We start from the raw sequence: 26,016 nt of genomic DNA on the forward strand, positions 1-26,016 counted from the left end.
TGGTGGAAGGAAGAACTCCTGAAAAACAGCAGCACTTCTTTCTTCAATGGGACCATCATCTTAGTGTGTGTGTGTGTGTGTCCATTTTTTAATGTTTTCCCAGGAACACATTTTACCTTTGTAAGATTTTTTTAATTCTTTTTTTCCCCCAGGGCTGAGGACCAAACCCAGGGCCTTGCGTGTGCTAGGTAAGTGCTCTGCAGCTGAGCTAAATCCCCAACCCCACTTTGTAAGATCATTCCACCAAGACTTATTAAGGAACAAACTGCACAAAAACAAACTGAAGCTGGGCACAGCAGTCCACGCCTGTAATCCCAGTGGCTCAGGGGGCTAAGGCAGAAAGATTGCAAGTTCAAAGCCAGTCTCAGCAACTTAATGAGGCACTTAGCAACTCTGTCTCTAATTGCAATATAAAAAAAAGGGCTGGGGATGTGGCTCAATAGTTGAGTACCTCTGGGTTCAATCCCTAGTACCCCCCCCCCCAAAAAAAACTAAATAATCCAACAAAGCTGAATTGAAGTTGTCAGGATCTTAAATTTGCAGATAAGAGCTGTAAAGCAGGAAACCCATAAACATCTATAAGCATCTGAATTAAGAAATTCAGTTTAGCACTGTTTATCCAACAATCATAGGTGTGTGAAAATGGCTTTGATATCTCCTTATGGGCTGCTAACCCTGCTTCTGCCAGTTTTGAAGCTTAAACAAGGCAAAAAAACTGAACTTAGTGGTCCACACCTATAATCCTAGTGACTTGGGAGGTTGAGACCAATCTCAGAAACATACTGAGATCCTGACTCAAAATAAAAATAAAAAGACTGGGGATGTAGTTCAGTGTCAAAGTGCCCTGGGCTCAAACCCCAGTTCTGCACAAATAAATAAATAAGAGCAAAAAGAAATTCATGCCACTTATAAGCAACTGAGGTTCTGTTACTCATACTCAAACTCCAAGATTCTTCAAATCTAGTGGACCTGAGAATTTGCAGCAGTTTTAGGCAACAAATAAGGATGGTTTACCTAGATGAGGACAGGACAGAATAGCTATCTTACTAGAGAGCACTGGGAAATGAAGAAAGATTCATGTTGAATGATATAAAGTCCACCTTAATGACTCGTAGATCTTATTCTACTTGCTTAAAAAAAAAAAAAAAAGTAAAAGGAGCTGAAAAGCAGTTTGAGGTCAGAGGTAAATTTATCTTGTATTTGAAAGACAAATTAAGAGATTTCTTTGAGGTATATTACAAATAACTTGTCCCTGACTTCTACCACACAGTCATTCACACTGAGTATAGTACTATAAATAAAATACTGCACTGTGGTTTTTCTTTAGGATTTGACTAGAACAGGATGCCAGATCTATTTAAAAAAAAAATGTATCCAGTACCTCATACATGAAAGAAACCTGTCATCCCTGAATGCACTTAAGTGACAGTTAAGACTGTTGAAATTATTACCCATATCATTGTCTACTACTCTATTAGTAGCTTTGCATTATGTAATAGGAAATGGGCTATAAATGTCTCTCCAATTTGATGAGAAATTACCCTACTTACAGTTTATCATGTAATATCACCAGATACAGTGTGACAATAAAATAGTTTACACATTTATTTGAATCATACCATCATACCATTTCTCCAACTCTGGTCACTACCCACCCACAGTCCAGGCCTGAGCTGTGGAATTGGGTAAGCCCTTCAAGAGTCTTAACATTTCAGAGGTCTTCTGAGAAGAAGTCCTTCAGCCCCTTTCCCTAGCACACCATGAAGTGAAACTGTGGTTCCAATTTGCTGATGGTTGATCTGCCTGGGGGCAGCATGAAAGTTGTAGAGAGCCACCAGAAACCCAACAGCAGTTCTTCTGGAATCTGCTTTAATTGGCAGCACATAAATGTTGCTGACTCTCTTGAATTAAGTGTCTATACATTTTCAACTCACAGCAACAGCCTAGCATTAAGATGACTAATATGGGGAAGGAACGCAGTCACAGCCCAGAGAACAGTAAGAACAGACTTCAGGGAAGCAGTGATCAAAAGTAACTCCCAACCCCAAGGTGAAAACACTGGGCCTTCTCTGGTGATACACATAAGCACTCCACGCACCAATGCTTCTATGGTCTTTAATACAAGTCTTCACTTGACCTGCTGTTATTTGGCTGCTTGTGCCTTCTTTCATTGTGGAAATAGCATCTGTAAGCTGGTACGTGTGACACATCTTCTTTATCAAAGACTGAAAAAGCAACTCCACAAAACCCATGCCATCAGGACTGCTCAGCAGCCTTCTAACCTCTATTTCCTTTCTTAGCTTCTTCTACCCTTATCATTCCTTCCTTCTGGAGGGATATGAAAAAGGCACAGCTTACCACCTCTCACAACCTGGCAGGAGTTGCCTTCTAGGTAGAGTTTGGAGAGACGGACTGATGGTAGAGAAAAGACTTTGGAAACAAAACAACTTACAAGTTCATGGTGCAGGCCCTGGCAGTGCAATCTTGCAGTTTGCCTTTCTGTAAAATGGGGATACTAACTTAATTTAGAGATCTATTCTATCATAGTTAATATTTACACATTTTTAAGCAAAGGTTAGCTCTTACTTTGCGATGACAGCTCTCTCACAAGAAAAGTTAGAATATTCTAGGAAAAAAAATTCTATAGAAAAGCCCAGACATTTAGTAGCAACTCAATAAACAACTGCTGAACCAGCAAGAGTAAAAAGGGTTAACCTATGTCTAGTGCTATGACCATCCTTCCTAAGGACTTAATGGTGCTAATGCAATGACAGAAATGGGAATTCCAAGGAAGCTCAGGGCGAAAACCTATATATGCAATACTTCCCTGGGATGGGGATGGGAAATGAACAATATAGAAAGGTATTAGATAAAAAGGCAAATCTTCCTCCATACCCTACTTCCACTCTGACCTTCTTAGGTCTCCTGAATCATGTGTCCTTGCAGAGATACACAAGCATGCACATATTCCCCGCTTTAAACACAACCGATCACAAAGTACATACTGCAATTTGCTTCTTCAGCCCCAGGGGGATGCCCAAAGATGGGTTCAGATAGGATGGCACTGATACTGCAGCACAGTCGATCAGTGCTATGATTTACATTTTAACACCAAGATAGCAAAATTATTTTCTTTTTATTCTGTAGAACTTCATTAAAGTAAATAGGTACATGAGCTATGTTAATTTGTACATAATCATGAGAATTAAGGCTGAAAAAAGGCTTGTAGGCAAACTCCCATTATTCATTTCATAAGACCCTCCAGGCAGCGGCTGACTTCTCACAACTTCCCACCACAGTGGGCCAAACTTTCAAAGTGGCTTCTTGGAGAAGGATGATCTAGAAAGAAAAACAAAGAAATAAATGTTTTCTCTTTGCACCAAAATGTTTCTTCTTTTCTTCCACACTGCATTATTCCCCACTCATATTGCTAAAGCTGTTGACATTTACATGCTCTCCCACCAATAGTCTTCTAGGGTCTGCCCATAATAGGTTGGAGAATAATGCATGGCATTTACATGAAGGTTATGTTAATACTGCTCAGGAACACACCAAGCAGTAAGCCAGGACCGCATTTCCAGTAGTTCACATGCCCTCTCAAAGAACACAATCTCCCTGGCATTGAGCTCAAAGTCTCTCTTCTTAGCATCCTCACCATGACTTAAATGGTTACATTTTGCTTCCATCTGGACCTTTACTTTCTCAAATGATATAAGAGCTTTTATTCTGCCCTTTGATGCCCTTGTCTTTTCTAGCTCTTTCCATCCTTTCTCAAGCCGTCCCTCCTCTGGTTTCAGTTTGGATTTGTAACTCGAGATCATTTACATAGTCGTCAGTACACCTGTTACTGTCAAAATCAGGACTCAATTTCCTAAAAGTCATCTTCCTCTTTTCTTGGTTTATTTCCTCATTTTTACAGGGTACATTGCTAAATAATTTCCTAAGAGGAGATGTGGAAGTGGCAAATCTGTGCATATCTGAAAACATCTGGACAGATTTGAATGGGTTAACATAGAGGGAAACTTATCTTTCCCTGAACTTGGAAGATATTGCGTTGCCATTGTTAAAAAGCCTCTTATCGATGATAAGACAGGTGTTCAGTGTAATTCTCATTTTTTCACAGGCAAATCAGGTTTCTTTTTTTTTTTTTCCTTACTTGGAAAAGATTGTTTAGGATTTTCTTATTAGAGGTTTTTGAAATTTCAATTGGATGTGCCTAGGGATAGTTCACTCATTGTGATTCACCTAAGAACCCAAGAACTCCTGGACTGGTCCTGTTTTCTTCTTCTTCTTCTTTTACTTTTTAAATACTTTTTTAGTTGCATATAGATACAATACCTTAATTTTATTTGTTTATTTTTATGTGAGATTGAACCCAGTGCTTCATGCATGCTAAGCAAGTGCTCTACCACTCAGCCACAACCCCAGCCCCATTTTTTTCTTTACTCTGCTTTCTGGGACATTTACTCAACTCCTGCCTTCTGTCTGTTCAAACTTGTTGATATAGATCTCTAGCTGGTCTGACCTCCAACAAGCCATCAACTTTTAGCTCAAGCCTAACCTTCTCTGCTGGCCCTCCATAGTTCATTACAGCAACACTCTCCCCTGCACAGCCAACCCAGGACAAGCCTGCTCTTTTCCTAAAGATGTGTTGAAATACAAATATCTCATTCACTGGCTATTGCTAACTCTCATTCTTGATCTCCCTTCAGTGAAGTCCAAAAAGAAATGTTTTGAAAGCATTACAATTTGAATTTTTACAATTGTTGATTTCTGTAATACTAAATATAGTACAGAGGGAAAGAAAAATAAAACTCTATCCAGTAACAACTTACCTGTTTAAAAGAGTCCATTCACCTGTTCGGTTTCAGGATCCAAGTCAATGTCATAAAAACAGGGCCGGGTAGGGAGCCCAGGCATTGTACTCATCTAGGATGTAAAACAGCATGAAAAATGAACTTAATGTGATTTTTTTCGGTGGGGGGGCAGGTATGCAGAGTACCATGGATTGAACCTGGGGCACTTTACCACTGAGCCACATCCCCAGCCCCCTTTTTAAATTTTGAGACAGGGTTTCACTAAATTGCTTAAGGCCTTGCTAAGTTGCTGAGGCTGGCTCCAAACTTGCAATCCTCCTGCCTCAGCCTCCTGAGTAGCTAGGATTATAGGAGTGCACTACTATGTCCAGTACAATCATTACTCTTAAACTTATAGTGCTTATATGTTTATTCTTGCTTCTTTTCTAAAGTCTTGACTTTAATAAATACCTGCTTAGATGCAAATTCACATGGATTGTAAGTGTGAACTTGGTGTATTTTTATGTGTAACCATACCCTGTATAATGAACACACACAAGTTCCAAATCAGAACCAGACAGGAAAACAACTTAGGCTGAATTTTTAAAATTTAAGTATAAAAACACTGTTAAGTAGGATGAGTCATCTTCTGTAAAACAAAACATTAATACTCAAGAAAATCTAAATTTTGACATGTGAGCACCAAACAATACACAATATAGGGATCTGATAACTGGTTTCTATTCCTGTGTTCTGCAAGAGATAAGGACAACTATGGAAAAGAAAAGGACTAGTTTTTAGACCTAGCAGAAAAATCTAGCAGACTGCATATTATGAAGACAAGAGACATGTGCCCACTGGGGTAGATGTGCATGTGCCTGTCAGCAGAAAGCTCTAAAAATGGTTTCCCAAACAGCAGTAAGATTTTCAGAGTTTTTACTCCTTCCCAAAGATGATTTTTTTCTTAAATATTGGTTATTAATAATCAGAAAAAAATAAAATGATGTGTATATATAAACCTAGATATAAAATTCTGAAAAGAAGTCACCACGCTTTGAAGTGATACATAAATAAATCCTCTGAGCACTGCTGAGGCCCCACAGCAACCAAGAGGTATTAAGAACAGAATTATTAAGAGTGTTTAAGTCATTTGATTATGTGTGCAAGTCTTGGTCAAAGTTAAAGCTGAAGGCCCCTGAAGCAAGTTTTATTCTCCATGAGAAAGTCTTGTACTGGGCAGGCTGGCTGTCTGAGCAGGCAGATGTGCACTGGCCTGACCACATCCAGCTCTACTTTCATCTCTATGATTACCCTTCTTCATTCAAACATGGAAAGTAACCAGGCAGAGTGCAGCGACTGCTCTTGTTCTGATAAGTGCTGACAATTTCTCCAAAAGAACAGCATACATTTCTGCAGGTGCTGGTTTAACATTCCTATCAAAAGAAAATTTCTACAAGCCCCAAACTGATAAGCATTACATCACAAGACTAAGCCTCCTATTCTCTGGAGTGGCCAAGGAGGCAATAGTGTGCTGGCACTTGTGCTGATGCCATTGTTCCATGGTGATGTTGACCCATGCTGTGAGCTAGGGTCAATGGGCTCACACCTCTCATACCTTGTCTGAGACCAAAGTCAGCAGAGGTAAGAACTGAATTCAGCTCTGACATCATGCACTTTCAAAAGGATGCATAATGTTACCCCTATCACTTTCTTACTGTATTGAAAGAATGGCATAGCTTTAAAAGTACATCCATGCATTTCTTTTCTTTTTCTTTTTTCTTTTTTTGGTACTGGGGATTGAATTCAGGGGCACTGAGCCACATCCCCAGCCCTATTTTGTATTTTATTTAGAGACAGCGTCTCACTAAGTTGCTTAGCACCTCGCTAAATTGCTGAGGCTGGCTTTGAACTCTCGATCCTCCTGCCTCAGCCTCCCAAGTTGCTGAGATAACAGGGGTGCAGCAATGTGCCTGGGGCATTTTTTTAAATTGTACTAGTCTAGTTGAATATTTCAATTCTGTTTTGCATGTAAGTACAATTTGTAAATTCAGGATAGCAGGCAGACCTAAGAGGAATCTTAGGCGCAAATCTATGTTAACGTTAGGACAACATTTGTCTAAACTACGATTATGTCCTTAATCATCTCTCTACCTTCCTATTATGTGCATAAAACCTGTGAGTAAGCAAATTTGCTTTTTGTCTATCTATGATTCAGTTGTATTTTATGAAAGAATTCCTTACTCAAAGATGATGACCTCCCTGAATTTTAGGCATCTACTCTAAACCTGTCAGTAAAACCCTGGACATATAGAACCTCAGTCCTTACTCCTAGGACTGCTGGGAGGACTGTTATCTAGTATAAGGTGCCAAATAAACACTAATTATGATTATAATTGTCCTTCAGTAACATCAGGGGTTGGTTCCTGGATCCCCATGATTTCTAAAATCTGTAGATGCTCAAGTCCCTTATTTAAGATGATGTAATATTTGCATATAACCTATGCACATCCTCTCCTATACTCTAGATTACTTATAATGCAATGTAAATGCTATATAATTATATATATTAAAAAGTTTGTATATGTTCAGTACAGACAATTTTTTAGAAATACTTTTGATCCACAGATGATTGAATCTACAGATACAGAACTCATGGCTATGAAGAGCTGCCTACATATTATCACTGACCCAACCTATCAATAGGTCCATCCTGGACTCAATCAAGGGCAAGTTACCCCTGAATTTTTTATGCAGTAGTAGTCACAGTATCACATTTGAATTAACATCAAAATGGTCCATAGCATGAGGATTAACCATAATAGGCCTAACTCCAACTTTCTTCTCAGCAGTGAACTCTGTTAATTTGGCATTTTATTGGCAACTTAACAATACATTTAGGATGAGAAGCACACATAAGTAGGCTCCTCTCTTGTGGCCTCACTTACCGTTCCTACTAAAGGGTAAAGAAAACCAGCCCCGACACTGGCACGGATGTCACGAATGGGCAGAACAAAGCCTGTGGGCACCCCTTTTTGCTCTGGGTTGTGAGACAAGGACAAGTGTGTTTTGGCCATGCAGATGGGTAGATTCCCAAAGCCCTGGGGGGAAAGAGAACAAGAGTAGGACAAATGAAAAGTTGACAAGTACAAAAAAGGATATCAGAGCATTCTGATTACAAGCTTCTTTAATTTATTTGAAATAGCTGATGACCTTCATGTTTATCTCTGTTTCTCTATCCTCCTGCTTAATAGAGCATGAGGATAAAACCGGGGAAAGGTTCTTGATATTTCAGTTATGACATTCCTCATATCCTCGGGGCTTTTCTATACATTCACATACGACATATGGGTAAAGGAAGACCCTGGATGGAATCACCTATCCAAACCCAGGATTTCAGAGGTGAGAAGGCTGCTATTCAAAGAAGTGAAGCGGTGAGTGACTGGCAGGGCTGGGAGAACTCAGGGATTCTGACTTCAAGGCCTGCTTTGCAAAGGGAGGAAAAAACAAACTAGCCCAACGTCTACCTGCTTTGTGTAGACTTCAGCTTTCTGCTGAGCTTCAGGGAGTAATTCAATGTCATCGGCCCCATAGATCTTCTGTGCAATGATCCTGATTTTATCCTCAATTGGGAGCTAATACACAAGAAAGAAAAGAGAAACCATGACATGCATGAGAACTCCTCACAGGGACATGGTCACATTCCAGGTCAGTGTCACTAAAAGGGTCATATTTTTTAATATACATATATTGATATGCAAATAATTTGAAGTTTATTGGTTTAGGAACATGTTAATTCCAAGCCCCAGATTTTTTTTTATTTTTATTTATTTATTTATTTAAGTCATACATGACAGTAGAATGCATTTTGATATAATACATAAATGGAATGTACATACATCAATCATATTGTCTGTTCTATTCTGCTGCCCTTCCTATCCTCCCTACTCCTCTCCTTCTCTCCCATCCTTCCTCTCTATCCAATCTAATGTGACACACTTTTTTTTTCCTTTTTCTCATTACGTCATATATGTATTCTGTATAACAATGAGGTTCTCCTTCCATCTTCTGTGCAACTCCCCTTCTCCCTCTTTTTCCCTCCCACCTCTCTTCCCTATTTAGTGGTAGTCTTCTTCTCATGCTCTTCCTCCTTATCCCATTTTGAGTCACCCCCCTTATATCAGAGAAGACATTGGGCATTTGTTTTTTAGGGATTGGCTAACTTCACTTGGTATAATCTGCTCTAATGCCATCCATTTGCCTGCAAATGCCATGATTTTATTATTTTTTAGTGCCGAGTAATATTCCGTTGTGTATAAATGCCACATTTTTTAATCCATTCATCTATTGAAGGGCATCTAGTTTGGTTCCACATTCTAGCTATTGTGAATTGTGCTGCTATAAACATTGATGTGGCTGTGTTCCTGTAGTATGTTCTTCTTAGGTCTTTTGCCAAGCCCCAGATTTTAAAAAAATTTTTAATTTTTCAATATTTTTGTGATACTGGGGATTGAATTCAGGGGTGCTCTATCACCCCAGCACTTTTTTATTTTGAGACAGGGGCTCATTAAGTTGTCCAGGCTACCCTCCAACTTGTAATCCTCCTGCCTTAGCCTCCCAAATATCTGGGATTACAACATGCCCATCCCAAGCCCAAGGTTTGATAAGTGGAGAATGTCCCATGGAAGTGAAATTATTTTGTCTATATATAATTATACGTGAGTGTGTGTGTGTGTGTGTGTGTGTGTGTGTAGAGGGTATGGTTAGATACACTGATAGAAAGGTATACACACACACACACACACACACATAAATACTGTATTAAAATTAGTATTTTAACTGGTTCTCTACTCCTTAGCAACTAAGATTAAAAGAATATATTGGGCAAGTTTTTTTTTTTTTTGAAAGGAGTAATAAACTTTATAAAAGTAAGAATTATACCTTTAAATAGTCATCATTTATGAAGGGGCTTTGTTTAATGGTCATGAATAAAATGAATATTCAATAAAGGTTTTAAAAAGATGCAACAGATTACTTTCATATGCATCTTATAACTGGGGCTTATTAAATGCCAAGGCACATTGAGAACTTCTGAAGCAAAAAGCACTTTGGCTGAGGGGTGATCTAAGACTAGCAGATATTGAATAAGACAAAAAATAGTAGCTTTGTCTTATGTCAGAGCAGAGAAAAGCTCCAAGCAGAAATAGGTTAAAAAGTCCCTGTTACCCTACTTCTTCCATGTCTCCTGCTTGCTTTAAGAACTGTGATTTCATGGGCTGGGAATGTGGCTCAGGCGGTAGTGCTCTCGTCTGGCATGCGTGCGGCCTGGGTTCGATCCTCAGCACCACATACAAACAAAGATGTTGTGTCTGCCAATAACTAAAAAATAAATATTAAAATTCTGTCTTTTTCTTTAAAAAAAAAAAAAAGAACTGTGGTTTCTGACTTAAGTGCTGTGGATAGGGGTTTAGAGAGGGTAACTGTAAGTACTTTGCACTTTGTGTACCATTTTCTAGAATGATGATTGGTTGAAAAGATTTTCAAACCCATCTATAAAAACCAGAGTTCAGGGGCTAGGGAGTAGCTCAGTGGTAGAGCACTGGCCTACCATATGAGAGCACCATGTTTGAGAGCACCAGTAAAACAAAATAAACACAAAATTCCATTAAAAAAAAAAAAAAAAAGAGTTCAACAGGAGAATGTCTGTCAATAGGAGATTTTTTTTTTTTTAATACTGGGGATCGAACCTGTGTGCTTTATCACTGAGCCATATCTGGAGCCCTTTGTATATTTTATTTTAAGACATAAAGTCCTGCAAAGTTGCTTAAGGGCCTCACTAAATTGCTGAGGCTGGCCTTGAACTTGCAATCCTCCTGCCTCAGCCTCCCAAGTTGCTGAGATTACAAGCATGTGCCACCACTCCTGGCAAAGAAGTTAATTAATTGACAGTGTATTATATCTGCAAGTGACAAAGAGGAACAAGACAAAGAGGAATTTGGCAGTGTATCATATCAATATAAATACTGTATTAAAAGCAATCAGTATTTTACCTTTATTTTACAAGAGTAATTGAGTTTCTTCCTTCTGCTTTTTTGTGTTTTTAATTTTTTTTCAAAGCCTATGGTATCTTGTAAAAACCAAGCCAGGAACTAGCTTATAGAATTACAACCAGAACTGCACCTATACATTCCATATTCCTAACAGAGTTGCCAATTGTGGACATACTACTTAATGTTTGACCACATCCTGAAGTACATGGGACAGAGAACTGAAAACAAAATGCAATCTTACAGTTATCCGGAGCTGAGAGTCCAGTCTTTGGTCCGGTAACTTGCCCATGTAGGAAGTGAAACCACAAGGTTGAGAGGCTGAAGCTGCTACACATGGGCTCTACAGAGATAGCTACACAGAAACCTCACTATGCTTTTTTTTTTCTTCCGCATATAGCAAGTAACCCACCTCAAGGTCATAAAGGAGCTGGAAGCTGCTGGGCACCTGTGCAGCTCTCTGGACAGCCTGAGCCAGGGCTAAAGCACCCTTGCCCCCTTCTGCCCAGTGAGTGCACTTGACGGCATCAAAGGCCCCATGTTCTCTGGCAAGGCGGCTAATGAGGTCCAGCTCGGCCTCTGAGTCTGTCCTGTAAAGGAGTGTTTCACGTTAAAGCATGGAAGATGGCTGGAAAGGACAAAGTATAACTTTTTTATTCCATTAAAACCCATGTGAGTTACCCACTGATAAATGGAAATCAGTCAATACAAATAATACTGCCTGGGTGTGAATCTTATCTTCACAACTAACTACCTAGGTAACTTTTGGCCAAAACATCTTTATGTATCTCAAATCCCACATGGGTTAAAATGGAAATAATCACAGCACTTATTTCATTGGAATGTCATGAGGCTTAGATGGAAAGTACTTGGAACATTTCCAGAACACTATCTGGAATCAATAAATACTGGCTTTTCAAAAATTTGCTTTCCATTCTACTGCGGTGAGGCCATTATAACAAAACCCAAACCAGTACCAAAATGCCAAACAACCCACACAAGTCCTCGCATGAGCATTTCCAGCTCAACGTGTTCAATTCCATCAAGACACCATCCCACCAGACCTAGAGAAATAATGGAAGACTGCAGGCTACAATCTTATGCTAGTACAAAAAGCCTCTATCAGCCAATGGAGCATTAAACCTCCATCCTGTGTGCTATCTATCTTACTCAGTGTTTGAAAAGGGACCCCACAGGAACTGAATCTCACTTCTGGACCTTCAGAAGGTAAGGCAGTGAGTTTGCCGTGATATATGTGGTACCTGTCAAATTACAGGCTCAACCCGCAGGCTGTAACCAGTAGCAGCAACTGAAGAACAAAATGAAGCTTTTAAGCACCTCTCAACAGTTAGCTATAGGAAATGCTTCCTGGCTATTTTCCACATTCCCCCCCTTTTCTCTTATGCTCTGTACTTACTTGAATGCATTCACAGCCACCACTACAGGAACTCCAAACATTCTGGCATTTTCTATTTGTTTCCTCAAGTTACTGAAGCCTTTTTCAACCAGCTCCAAGTTCTGTAAAACAAGAGTGACAGGTCTGTAAGATCAGAGAGCAGATGGTTGCAGCTTCTTCTTTAAAGGCAAACGGCCTCCTTGAGTGAGTAGCCTTTCATTGCCAGGACACAGAGGCAAGCCGACAAGTAAGAGAAAGGCCAATGAGGCAACTCACTCCTGGTGAGTGGATGTTGTGGAGGAGGAAGGAGCTGTAACTCCACCTGCAGCACGGGAGCTATGCCCGTACCCTCATCACCTTGAAAACACAAGAGCTGGGGGATTTGTGGTCATTATACCACATCTACTAGCCACATCTTAATAGCTCTGCTGCTGTTTGAAGGGGATGAGTTGCCCCTACCTAAATGATGTTTATGGATTGTATACACACATATGCTACAAAAATACAGACTCTTTTCAGTATAGTATAATCCCTTCCATTAGAAAACAGAGCCTGGCACAAAAGAGGCATTCACTATCCTTTACTGTAGAAGACCTATGACGACATCAGTGATGCTCTCACAGGCTTGCAATCCTGCTTATTTGGGAGGCCAAGGCAGGAAGATCTCTTGAGTCCAGGAATTTGAGACCAGCCTGGGCAACATAGTGAGAACCTCATATCAAAAACAAAAAACAAAACAGACAAAAAAAAGGCCAGGCCCAGTGGCAAACACATATAACCTATAATCCCAGTAATTTGGGGGGCTAATTTGAGAAGCTAACGTCAGAGAATTGAAAGTTCTAGGCCAGGCTCAGAAACATAAGACCTGTAAAAAATAAAAAAGGCCAGGTTCAATGTAGTACCACACACACACACAAAAAAAAAAAAAAAAAAATAACCAAATACTAAGGAAACATATCTTTAAATGTTACTGCAGTTCTGCTTGCACCATTGGAAAATTGCAAACACTACTAACCTCCGTTACAGGGGTTCAGGCCACGGAAGTATAACCTCACTCAATAAATATTCATCATGCAGATGTTATGAAAAGTGACACTGATCTGTGTTAGCATAGAGTCCACCCAAGATGTACTAAAGTTGCACAACTAAGGACAGCTTACTTTTTTTTTTTGTACAAAAAGTACTTGAATAATTCAAGAAAAATTTTTAAATATTAAAATTTAAAGAAATTCCAATCACTTATTATATTCTTGTAATGTTTAACTTTTTTTGTTTTCCTAATAGAGCCAAGATCTCAGGGTCCTTTTCACGCATTCTCTCATTGAGTATAAAATGGACTTTTCAGAGATTATTATGTGACACAGGATATCACAACAGGTCAAATACAAAGATGAGAATCCAGCTGTCTTCAGCTAACCAGATACAGAAGTGATCTGAAAATAGATGATGCCCATTTTTTTTTCAAAAATTACAGTAACTTTCATAGAAGTTCTTTATGTTAATGTATAACTCAATGCTAGTTTCTAATATATTATAGTATAACTCACATAAATAGAAGCTCTCATAAGCCTTCAACAATCTTTTTTTAAATGCCAGGAATCAAAAGATTATATATTTAAAAAAATATATATAGTCATCATCTCCAAAAATACATAGACATAATGATATGTACACATATATACCATGAAAAAAGCCTAGTAGTATTAGTGCTTGATTGTGGACCCCTCAAACAGCAACAGGTTAAAGGTAGAAAACAAACAGGCTCATTATAAATGTGACTTATGGGTTTTTTTCTTTAATAATTGTAAACTAAGATTAGGATTTATCTGGCATTTTAAAAAGCACTGCTAATTCTTAACCTCTAATCACATGAAATCCAATTCATATGTAAGACTGATTGAGAAGGGTTTAAACAAGTAGAATTTCTTAAATGAAGACACCAGCTGGGCCAGTTTGGGGCAGTCACTGTAATTAGACACAGGAGAGGCTGTGGGGTGGCAGAAGGGCCAGAACTGTGAATTCCCCTCCTACGCATGACTCAGACGAATGACCATAAAAGGCAAATCATCACGCAGAAGACAGGCAGATTCAAGGCACCAACAGTTTTTTTCTAGCCAATTTTGAAATACTTTATTTGAGACCTACATAATGACCCTGTATTATTGGATAATGTAAAGGCCTCCAAAAGGCAGAAAAATTGAATTAACCATGACATCAGATGACCCTGCAACTTATCTGAGGGCCTGATTGTCATGGAGCCACCAAATCTGGCTCTAGAGATGTTTCTTTGATGGTAAACATTATCAATATGAAAAGGTTTGTTCTCATAAATTGTTCTCTGGCTCCTGCTTGATACTATAAACCAAATCAGCTTATGGAAGATGTGCCTACAAAACAACCAGAATATTATTACCTTGGCTCTTTAATATGTGCTTAAATCTGCAGAGGAAAAGGTTATTTCTAAAAGGTTCCTACTTGCTTCTGATTTCAATGGCATTAGGGACTCATCCTGCCATCCAGGGAAGACAGTCCAGGAAACTTCCATTGGGTTAGGGCTGGGTTTTTCAACCTCAGTACTACTGACATTTTGAGCTGGATAATTCTTCACTGGGGGGCTATCCTGCTCACTATAGGATTTTAAACAGCATCCCTGTCCTCTATCCACTAGATGCCAGGTACACTCCCCACCCCCAGCTATAAAAAATGTCCTTAGACACGGCCATGTCCCATATCCCAGGAGATCAAAATCACCCCACTGAGGGAGGGAAGGGGAGGGGGGATAGTAGGGGATGGGAAAGGCAGCAGAATACAACAGTCACTAATATGGCATTATGGAAAAATGTGGATGTGTAACCCATGTGATTCTGCAACTTGTATTTGGGGTAAAAATGGGAGTTCATAACCCACTTGAATCAAATGTATGAAAGATGATATGTCATGAGTTATGTAATGTTTTGAACAACCAATAAAAAAAAAAATCACCCCACTGAGAACCAGTTATGGGTCTGTATCAGTGGTTTACTGATCTCTTCTGTGAGGCAGTTCCACTTACTACTACTCATTTAATACAACCTTCAGCATGCTGCCTTTTAGCATCCTGAACTCCCAGGAGCAACCCTGGATCATAACCACATCCATTTCATTTCCCCATGGGCCAGGTTGATTTGGGATATGGTGCTTTCTAAGGCAAATAAATAGAAATAACAGAAGTTACCTCTTCTATGTAATCCTTCGGAAGAGGCAGTCCAGCAGTGACCTGCAAGGAAAGGACACGAAATCAGATGCACTCCCTACTTACAATTAGGCTCTAGCTTAAAGTGGTGTTTGTCCTGGGTAATGGGTGAAAGGCTGCATGCTTGGGGGTTATACAGCAGTAGAGGTTGCTTCCTGCCCCAAGGACTTAGGGCAAGTGACCAAGCACACAGCACAGAGCAAGAACTCCTTTGAGCAAAGTGGGAGACTTTTTGCCTAGGATTTTGTTGTTGTTTAATGCCTTTATTTTTTTATTTTTTTTTTAAAGAGAGAGTGAGAGAGGAGAGAGAGAGAGAGAGAGAGAGAGAGAGAGAGAGAGAGAGAGAATGAATTTTTTTTAATATTTATTTTTTAGTTCTCGGCGGACACAACATCTCTGTTGGTATGTGGTGCTGAGGATCGAACCCGGGCCGCACGCATGCCAGACGAGCGCACTACTACCTGAGCCACATTCCCAGCCTTAATGCCTTTATTTTTATTTATTTATTTTTATGTGGTGCTGAGTATCGAACCCAGGCTTCACACGTGCCAGGTGAGCACTCTACCATTAAGCCACAACTCCAGCCCAAGTGGGAGACTTTTGTGAGGTAAAGTAAGAGGTGAGAAATGACAGATCTATGACAGCAGAGGTCAAAAGGAACACGTTCCAGGCAGGAACAGTGTCCTTAGTAAGTGAAGAAAACTGCAGCAGGGGAGGAGTAAAGGTGAGCATGGTAAAGGCAGCAGCCAGGCCTGCAAAGATCACCCTGGGATGTCAGTTGATGGAACCTGTGATGACCCTGTCATAGTTTCAAGAGCTGGTCCACAGGGCCAGCCAATATCTTGGGGGAGCCAAACCCTGGCACAGGTATAATACAAGCGAGGGAAAACAACAGAATTCCATCATAGAGGACAACTGAAAGCAACTAAATACTTAAGCAGTGGGTTCATTGTGTGTAGATGCCTGGGTACCATGTCCTGATCTCTACAGTGGTTCAGCTCTGCTGCATCCCCAGGGATGAGCAAGGGGATCAAGGTGCTGATTCCATGGACCCAGCATGGTTGGCAGATGGTAATGAAGAACACTCCAGGTCAGTCTGCCTGAGTTCTTCAGGGAGACTACCGCTCCAACTTCAGGGGGCCATGTGGAGGCAGGGTAGGAAGCAAGGAGCTTACACATCTTTCCATCTGTGAGGTCATGTGGGCAGCAGGTCTAGGTCCTTGATAGAGTTGTACATGCAAAGCCCCCTCTCAGGGCTGGCCAGGGTAAGTACCCAGAATTCTTGCCGTTCAGATCACAAGGTCAGGAGGAAGGAAGCAAAGGAGGGACAATGGTATGAAGATGAAAGAGAGGAATATTGGCTATGAAAAGGGGAGCTTATCCTGCACTGCTAGCAGAAAGGGGTGTCCTGGGTCAGAAGTGCCTTTAGTACCCCAGGAGTAACTAAGACCCAGAGCTCTGGGAGGTGTGTTGGAGTGTGGAGGGCACCCACTGTCACACTGTGGTCTGAGAAACTAAGTCTTCAAACAGCCCTGAGACCAAAACTGTTTTCCTAATAGAGCCAAGATCTCAGGGTCCTTTTCACGCATTCTCTCATTTCTCATTAAGTATAAAATGGATTTTTCAGAGATTATTATGTGACACAGGATATCACAACAGGTCAAATACAAAGATGAGAATCCGGCTGTCTTCAGCTAACCAGATACAGAAGTGATCTGAAAATAGATGATGCCCATTTTTTTTTTTTTTCAAAAACTATAGTAACTTTCATAGAAGTTCTTTATATTAATGTATAACTCAATACTAGTTTCTAATATAATATAACTCACATAAGCAGAAGCTCTCATAAGCCTTCAACAATCTTTTTTTAAATGCCAGGAATCAAAATCTTCAAAGAATTTTAAGAGTACCAAAGAGGATCTGAAGCCAAAATACTTGAGAATCACTACAGTAGGACAATGCTGGTCACCTCACTAGGAAACACTGATTTTATTCAGTAGATGAGGGAGATCTTATTTCCCAAGTTATAATACAAGTTCCTGGAGAATAGGAATTTAATTTCAGTGTTTTCTGAAAACTAGCACCATGTCTTTCTATGCTGGTGCTGATTAAAACATGTTAAAATGCTAGAATAAATAGTGTAATGGCGGGGGGGGGGTACTGGGGATTGAACCTAGGGGTGCTTTACCACTGAGCTATATCCCTAAACCTTTTATTTTTTATTTTGAGAAAAGGTCTCACTAAATTGCTTAGGGCTGGATGTGGTGGTGCATGCCTATAAATCCCAGTGGCTCAGGAGGCTGAGGCAGGAGGATCATGAGTTCAAAGCAAGCCTCAGCAAAAGTAAGGCCCTAAGAAATTCAGTGAGACCCAGTCTCTAAATAAAATACAAAACAGGGCTGGGGATGTGGCTCAGTGTCCAAGTGCTCCTGGGCTCAATCCCTAGTATTTAAAACTAAATTGCTTAGGGCCTTTCTAAATTGCTGAGGCTAGCCTCAAACTTGTGATCCTCCTATCTCAGCCTCCCAAGTCAATGAGACTGCAGGCATGCAATACAATGCCCAGCAAAAAGTGCAATTTCTAAGGAGTCGGAATTCAGGAAAACCTAGTACAGGTTGAAGCAGAAGATAAGCTAGTCTAATACCTGCTTCTTTATCACCCAATAGTCCTAAGAGGCTCTATCATTCTCCTTCACCTGCCCTCACTGACCAGGCCTCTGCCCTCCTGCTGTCAGTGGCCCTGTCCACCAAGAACTTCTCAAGGAACTGACTTGTGCCTCAGCTAAATGGTGTGGTTGGCTGGCTGCCAATGTCCCTATTTAGAAGTAAAATGAGATTCAGATTTACAGAGAACAGGCTGACATAAAGGAGCGTTTTTGTGCGTCGTATAGCTAAGCACATGTCCTTGGAGGAGTTTAGATACTGTCAGATGTTTCCTTAGAAAGGCAGGCCACAAAGCCAATTTCAGCCCTCTTAAAATGCCAAGAGCTGACGACATGCCTATGAGTGATAAGGCAGACAGCACCGAGCTGTGTGACCACCTCTTGCTTTAGCACTCTGTTAACTATGAGGACAAGAGCAGGTTACTGTTGATGCAGGCAGAGTTATCCAACTTCTTTCAAGCTGCTGAACATTCCTGATAATCAGACTCTTCTGACCCTAGATCCTCACCGTGGGGCCTCCACCGTGCATCTTAAGAGCCCTGACAGTGGCAACAAGCACCACCACATGAGGGCGGAGACCAGAATATCGGCATTTGATGTTAAAAAACTTTTCCATTCCAATGTCTGCTCCGAATCCTGCTTCGGTCACTGCAAGGGAGGAGAAGAGCAACTGTAAAAATGCCATCCTAACTCCCCATGTTTCAGGAAAAAGCCTGTTCACTGACATTGCAAAAGTTCTCACCGACAAAGCCCTCTGGGCCAACAAGCTTGAGTGCAATCCGGTCTGCAATGATGGAGGAATTCCCGTGTGCAATGTTGGCAAAAGGTCCCGCATGGACAAACACCGGGGTGCCCTGTGGAAACCAGGACACCATGAGCAGCACCGTCAACCCTGCTTCAAAAGGGGATCATGCAGTCAAGAGCATAGAATTTAGTTGGAATTTTAAAGAAAACTTCCCAGAGGGAAAATACAGAGCCACCTCGTATATTTCAGTATTCTCCCAGTCACAACTGTCAAAAAGATAAGAAAGAGATGAGCAGTAGAAAAGCTCTCTGACTGCCCAAGGAAAGTGTACTTTCTAATCACTGCTCTGAAAGTCAAAAACCAATTCTGGAAGACAAGGATTCCTCTGCTCACCTCTAACGTCTGCATGAGATTGGGCTTGATTGCATCCTTCATCAGTACTGTCAGTGCGCCACTCACCCCCTGCAAGACAAATGCAGGAAGTATCAGCTCACGCCAGCAAGAAAAAAAACAACCTTTGACATTCTAGCTGTTCCCTTTTTAGTCATCCTGGACCAATTAGTAGTTTCAGCTAAACTAGACCATTCATTGAAGCTACCAGTTATTTTAAGCAGGGAAAACAAAATGAAAATGATATTCACATGCAATTTCTGGAAAAACATGTTCTAGAAACAAGCATCTCAATCAAGCTCTGTTGCTGACTAATGTGAAGAATCCATTTCAGGCTCATTTACAGCACAGAAATGCTAGTTCCTAGAGGAATGCATTATTTGTAACTTTGATATCTGAACAGAAATTCATTATGTGTTTTCCAAAACTGAAATTAAAATATTACCCCAAAATTCAATACCAAATCTTAGATATCAGGTCCCCCATTTTTTCTTTCAGTGCTGGAAATTGAATCCAGGTCACTCTACCACTGAGCTACATCCCCCAGCTCTTTTTATTTGAGACAAGGTTTCCCTAAGTTGCTGAGGCTAGCCTTGAATTCGTGATCTTCTTGCTCCAGGTTCCTCCTTTAAGCCATCCATATAGCCAAACAAATTGGTGACAATGGGAAATAAAGCAATAATTCCCATTTATACTAAATTTTTTTCTTTTCTTTCGTGGGTGATTGCTAGATATCAAACCCTCATGCATGCTAGGCAAGTTCTCTAATACATAATCCTATATTCAATATTAATGAGTTTCTAAATTTAAGGCAAGGATGTTAAAATTTAAAATACATATTAAATTCATATATTTGACTATGAAAACAGAAAGTTAATACTTTCTCTCTTTTCTAAATTCTTCTGCCATACCACTATCACAAGTCAACTAATTTGGTTAATACAATATAGGTTTTTAAAAGTTGAACTATAATAAGATTCTCATTCTGCAGGGTACCACAGCACACACCTGTAATTCCAGCTACTTGGGAAACTGAAGAAGGATTTCAAGTTCAAGGTCAGCCCCAGCAACTTAGCAAGATACTATCTCAAAATAAAAAGGGCCGTGGATGTAGCTTAGTGTTACAATGCTTGCCTTACATATATGAGGCCTTGGGTTCAACTCCCAGTACCACAAAACAAACAAAACCCCCCAAACAAAAAAAATTCTCATTTCAAATCTCCTATTACCAGACAGTTCAGAAATAACCCTGAAGTAGACAGCCAACTTAGAAGGACCATCAACAAAATGGCTAATGAGTTTTTCCAATGCAGTTATCTGGATAGATGCAGGGCTAAAAGCCCCAGAGGCCTCTGTGCAGAAAGCCACATGTCATGGGGAGGAGGCCAGGAGTGACTCCAAATTCACTTACTAAAGGCCTCACTTGGCCTCTAGATGTTCTCTGAAAACTGAAGCCATAAACTAACAGGATGAAGATGTTATTAAAACATCTGGAGCATAACACCTATTATTCACTATGAATTACTATTTACAAATTTCATAGTTATCTTATCATTAGCATAATCACACTGATAAGTAGATTACAATGTCTTAAGAAGGGCATAGTTTTTGTTAGTAGTAACCACCGAGAGACCCTAGGACAGTGGGCTCCAATGTGTCATCAAGCCTGGCATGCCTGGGCACTCACCAAATCTTCAGCACTGATGGGCTCCCCTTTCTTGCTGGATGCCACCACCATTTTGCCCAGCCTCTCTCTCATGTCTTCCAGAGAACTGGTGAGAGCCAACACCGCCATGATTTCACTGGCCACAGAGATATCAAACTGCGCCTGTGGGCAGGAAAAAGAGACAAGAACAAAACCTCTGTGTTAAACTGATTTTTTTAATTGCAAAATGACATCCTATTTGGCATCCTATGCCTTAAATAAATACACAAAGAATTTCATAAAAATGATCCTGTAATAGAAAATTTTTAAATTACTTATTCCAAGTCCTTGAGTAGCCAATTTTTAAAAATAAATGTTTTGAATGACCAGGAAGCTATTGTTTTATCCCCGTGAAGGCAGCTTGGAATTGTGTTTATGGTTTCCCCAAACAAGGGACAAAACAGTCACTTTTATGGAGAGACATTTTGTCAAATGACCACAAAAGAGGAGGAATTTTAACCAATTTATATATAAGGATATTCACTTGGGCCTCTCCACCTCCAGGAAAAAAATGCTGGGGGAAAAACACACAGGTGACACATGGGATTTATTGCAAAAGCTGTCAGGAGTGCTCAATATCACACCTACTCACTTCCATTTTAAAAGGGAGAAGGCAGAACAACACCTGGCAGTATCAGTCGTACAGGGAGGATGGAGGAGGATAGAGCAGCAAGATCTAGTTCACACAAGCTAATTTACTTGGGAAGGAACAAACAGTTACCGTCCGTGTGTGCCCTTTCTCTGTTGGAGCCTGTCCAATGGTGATCTTCCTCAGGAATCTGTCATTGGTGTCCAACACTACAATGGAAAGGGAAGACACAGAATGGTGTTTAGTAAAAGGACCTGGTTAAGGGAGCAGCAGAGCTTTGATGGCAAAGTTAGAGTATGAGTTAAGAAATAATATTCACATACCAGTAATGTACAGGAATTATTTTTAAAGCAAGTGAATGTGGAGTGGCTATTTTTATTTCATCTAGAGAATTCAAACAACTAATTAGAAATCTGGAATCTATTTTTTTTTTTTTTGTACCAGAGATTGAACCCAGAGGTGCTTAACCATTGAGCCACATCCCTAGCCTATTTTATTTTTTATTTTGAGATAAGGACTCACTAAGTTGTTCAGTCTGGCTTTGAACTTGTAATCCTCCTGCCTCAGGCTTCCAAGCCACTGGGATTACAGGCGTGCACCACTGTGCCCAGCTGGAATCTATTTTTAAGCAAGTTCGATATTACAAGAAACAGAGCAGTCCACTCTTTAAAATGGTTGAGGTTTGTGTTGCTCTGTGGAGGAACTTGTTAACCTTATTCCATTCTAAGAAACAAGAGACATAGACTCACAGCAAATGCCAATGCCTTTTGAAAACATGCCAGGTAAAAGGCTTGGTCTTTCCTTTAGCACATTCTATTCAAATGACAGAATATACATCTAATTATATAACTTTGGAAAACTCGGCACAGGCCACCCAACTATATATAATCCTACCTCCTAGTACTATGGTAGTGCCTCCCTAACTTTGGCTTTTTTATGCATGATATAGGAAGAGTACATTTGATGTGTGTCCTACATTCCTGGCACAAAACTCCGAGAGCCTTTGGAATTTTAAGGGTGATAGGAGTGTCTTGTTATTCATAAAAAAAATCCCTTTTAATCACATGAGTTTATTCTAATAAGATGACAGTCCCCTAGAGAGCAGAAGGAGGGTCCTGGTCACCAGAAAGATTAAATGATTGGAAGTTTGGAAATTCCAGCCCCATCCACCAACCCCAAGAAGAGGATTAGGGGAGAGAGATAAAGGTCTATGAAAAACTCTTGAATAATAAGATATCTTGATGAGTTTGCAGGCTGGGGAACACATCAAGGTGCTAGGAAGGTGATGTATCCTGCCTATCTTCCACTCTATTTTTTTTTTTAATTTTTTATAGTTATACATGGACACAATATCTTTATTTTGTTTATTTATTTGTATGTGGTGCTGAGGATTGAACCCAGTACCTCACATGTGCAAGGCAAGTGCTCTGCCACTGAGCCAAAACCCCAGCCCTCTGTTAAGACTAGTCTTTTTTTTTTAAATACTTATTTTGTTTTTAGCTGTAGTTGGTCACAATACCTTTCTTTTTATTTATTTGTGGTGCTGAGGATCGAACCCATGGCCTCACACGCACTAAGCAAGAGCTCTACTGCTGAGCCACAACCCCAGCCCCAGACTATTCTTGAGTAATATCTTTTATAATAAACTGGCAAGCAGGGAATGGTGGCATAGGCCTGTAATCTCAGTGATTTAGGAGGCTGAGGAGGAGGATCGAAAGTAAGAGGCCAGACTAGGCAATTTAGCAAGATCCTGTCTCAAAATGATTTTTAAAATACAAAGTGCTAGGGGTATAGCTCAATGATAGAGTTCCCTGGGGTTCAATCCCTAGTACTGAAATAAATACACACACACACACACACACACACATATACACAAACAGATAAACATAAATAGCGTATCCCTGAGTCCTGAATTGGATTTAGCAAATGATCAAACTTAAAGAGGAGGTCATGGGAGCCTCCAATTTACAGCCAGGTGACTTTTTGGGCTTGGGATTAAAGTATGCAGTAGGGAGGGCACATTGAGAGATGAACCCTTGGGCTGGGGAGGTGGCTCAAGCGGTAGCGCGCTCGCCTGGCATGCGTGCGGCCCGGGTTCGATCCTCAGCACCACATACAAACAAAGATGTTGTGTCTGCTGAAAACTAAAAAATAAGTATTAAAAAATTCTCTCTCTCTCTCTAAAAAAAAAAAAGAGAGAACGAGATGGACCCTTAACTTCAGACTGTGTCAGATGGGGTTAAATTGGGAGATACCCCGTCAGTATCCACTGGAAAACTGAACTGAGTTGTTCTGGGAGGAAAAAAACAAAACCTCTAGACATCTGATGTCAGAAGGAAAGTACTGAGAGCAGTGTGGGCACACAGGGGAATAAGAGCAGCCACTTCTGCATGAAATGCCAAGCACACCAACAGCAAAGCCCAAACGGACAACCACCAAGCCAAAGCGGAACCCAGTTCATATGCAAAAGGAGTCAAAGAGGAGAAGCATTTATATTTTTCCAATTTTGAGGACTAAACCCAGGGCCTATGCATATGAGGTAGGAGCTCTACCACTGAAGACCCAAGGAAAAGTATTTTTAAGGAATTCGGTAACGTGAATTAGTTTGTATAAGAATTACAATAGGGCTGGGGTTGTGGCTCAGTGGTAGAGCACTCACTGCGCATGTGGAAAAAACTGGGTTTGATCCTCAGCACCACATGCAAATAAAATAAAGGTATGTGTCCATCTACAACTAAAAAAATATTTTAAAAAAACAAACTATAATAATGTTTGGAGCATGTACTTAGCATACACAAGGTTTTGGGTTCAATCTCACCAAAAAAGACTAATGACTTAAACATCAAATGCAGTGTAATCTACCGTACTCAGGAGACACACAGACTTACTCAGTAAGTGCACAAAACAATGTGTTGTTGGAGTTACACCTTACTTTTCAAAATATATACTATCCAGTTCCTTATAACTAATTTTTCTGTATCAAATAGCTAGTTGATATTTGTGATCCATTTTTTGTCTGTCAAGAATAGACACAAAGCAAAAGAAAAGTAAATGAGATACTAAATTTTCAAAATGGATCTTTAGTTTATTCCTGGTAAAACATTATACCATCTATTTAAAACTGCTGAAGCAAAGGCAGACCTACAAGTGTGGTTTTAGATATTAAGCGTGTCATCTTAAAAACACCATTAACAGTTTCCATGCCAATAAAAATCACAAAAACAGCCAACATATTGCCCTTTAGCTGTATTCTGCATGATGATGAGAATTTCTTCTCAGTAGTAATATAAAATAGATGGATGCACCCTTGGTATAAAATAAAATTGCAAGCCATGCTAATTGTGCGTGGAGAAAAGCAACATATGGTGGTGGAGCCGGGCAACTCACTAGCTAAATTCCTAAGTATTTAAACCCTGGAGGCTATCTAATTTGCTACAAAAGAATCTAATAAAATGAAGTAAAAATGATTAGGCAAGCTGAAGAGCTACAAGAAAAATCAACTCACTGATGCCAGACAAGAGTTCTAGAATAAAGGGCACACATGATTCAAGAAATGATTAAACATAATTTCTCTACTTCATGACACCAAAACTTTTTGCATAAAATGGAACTTTAAAAACGTTATTTTTGGTTTATGCATGAACATCCTTGAAACCACCCTCATTTCAATCAACACTGAATAGATAGCAAAATGTTCTCCCCATCCAGCCAAGGGGGTTTGATGGCAGCTGATAAGAGGGGGTGGCAAGAAAAATAATGTCACCATCTTGGTCATGCCTTAACCATGAAAATACCAACCCAGGAGCTTCTGGACTTCACATTTTCACAACTCTCCTGGAGGGCATGGGGCGTGCAGTATAACCAAACACCTTGGGCTTTAGTACCTCTTTGCCAAGTTATGGTTTCCGGATCAATATCCAGTCTTGCAAATCTATTTATCTCTTCATCTGTTAGTGTGGCAGGGTCAGTCTTTTCAATGCCTAGTCTCTGAAGAGGTAGAAAATTGAAACATAAAATAAGACAAAACAAACATCATAATTAAAAAAAAATGAATCCTTTTCTTGAGATTGGGTCCCTTTGTAGGAAAAGCAAATCATCTTAAATTCAGAAGAGAATATGATGATGCCTGAGGCTACACCTAGAGGTTATTTCTTCCTTACACATGCACAAATATTGACAGGTTGGTCCCTATGACTGAGTACTAGAGGCATTTCCCTCAACTTAACTCTAAAAAAGAATAGACCAAGAAGTGTTGTAAGACACTTCCTGATTCACCAAGCCCAAATATACTGAAAGGAAAGAAAAGCAATATACAAAGATTTTTTGTTTCTTTCTTTCTTTTCTTCTTTTGGTGCTGGAGTTCAGACCCCAGGGTCTCATGCATCTAGGCAAATGCTCTACCAGTGAAATCTACTCTAAGCATTTTTTTTTTTTTTTTTTTTTTTTAGCCAGATGCC

The 26,016-nt window shown here is 40.0% G+C and overlaps 2 protein-coding genes across 4 annotated transcripts in view; one reads left to right on the forward strand and one right to left on the reverse strand.

The window, feature by feature from the left end:
• The window catches only part of Zbtb25 (zinc finger and BTB domain containing 25), a 59,378-nt gene extending 40,673 nt beyond the window's left edge, over positions 1-18,705 (forward strand). For 2 of the 3 annotated variants that reach the window (XM_026385097.1, XM_077800342.1), the window contains exons 5-6: positions 153-188; positions 7,422-7,721. The gene's annotated coding sequence lies outside the window, so the exon portion shown is untranslated. Of the gene's footprint in view, positions 1-152; positions 189-7,421; positions 7,722-18,630 lie in introns of those variants that run through there. The other variant, XM_077800341.1, reaches the window with a different exon arrangement.
• The window catches only part of Mthfd1 (methylenetetrahydrofolate dehydrogenase, cyclohydrolase and formyltetrahydrofolate synthetase 1), a 68,450-nt gene continuing 45,551 nt past the window's right edge, over positions 3,118-26,016 (reverse strand). Inside the window, exons 16-28 of the mRNA XM_026385084.2 lie at positions 25,444-25,546; positions 21,692-21,768; positions 20,953-21,093; positions 19,269-19,337; positions 18,873-18,984; positions 18,639-18,778; positions 15,451-15,492; positions 12,258-12,358; positions 11,253-11,430; positions 8,321-8,428; positions 7,742-7,894; positions 4,836-4,929; positions 3,118-3,339 (exon numbers count right to left, since the gene is read on the reverse strand). Coding sequence (XP_026240869.1) covers positions 4,840-4,929; positions 7,742-7,894; positions 8,321-8,428; positions 11,253-11,430; positions 12,258-12,358; positions 15,451-15,492; positions 18,639-18,778; positions 18,873-18,984; positions 19,269-19,337; positions 20,953-21,093; positions 21,692-21,768; positions 25,444-25,546 — 1,314 coding nt within the window. The 3' untranslated portion in view covers positions 3,118-3,339; positions 4,836-4,839. The remainder of the gene's footprint in view (positions 3,340-4,835; positions 4,930-7,741; positions 7,895-8,320; positions 8,429-11,252; positions 11,431-12,257; positions 12,359-15,450; positions 15,493-18,638; positions 18,779-18,872; positions 18,985-19,268; positions 19,338-20,952; positions 21,094-21,691; positions 21,769-25,443; positions 25,547-26,016) is intronic.

This window comes from Urocitellus parryii, chromosome 6 (assembly GCF_045843805.1).
Source record: "Urocitellus parryii isolate mUroPar1 chromosome 6, mUroPar1.hap1, whole genome shotgun sequence".
Classification (NCBI taxonomy): domain Eukaryota; kingdom Metazoa; phylum Chordata; class Mammalia; order Rodentia; family Sciuridae; genus Urocitellus; species Urocitellus parryii.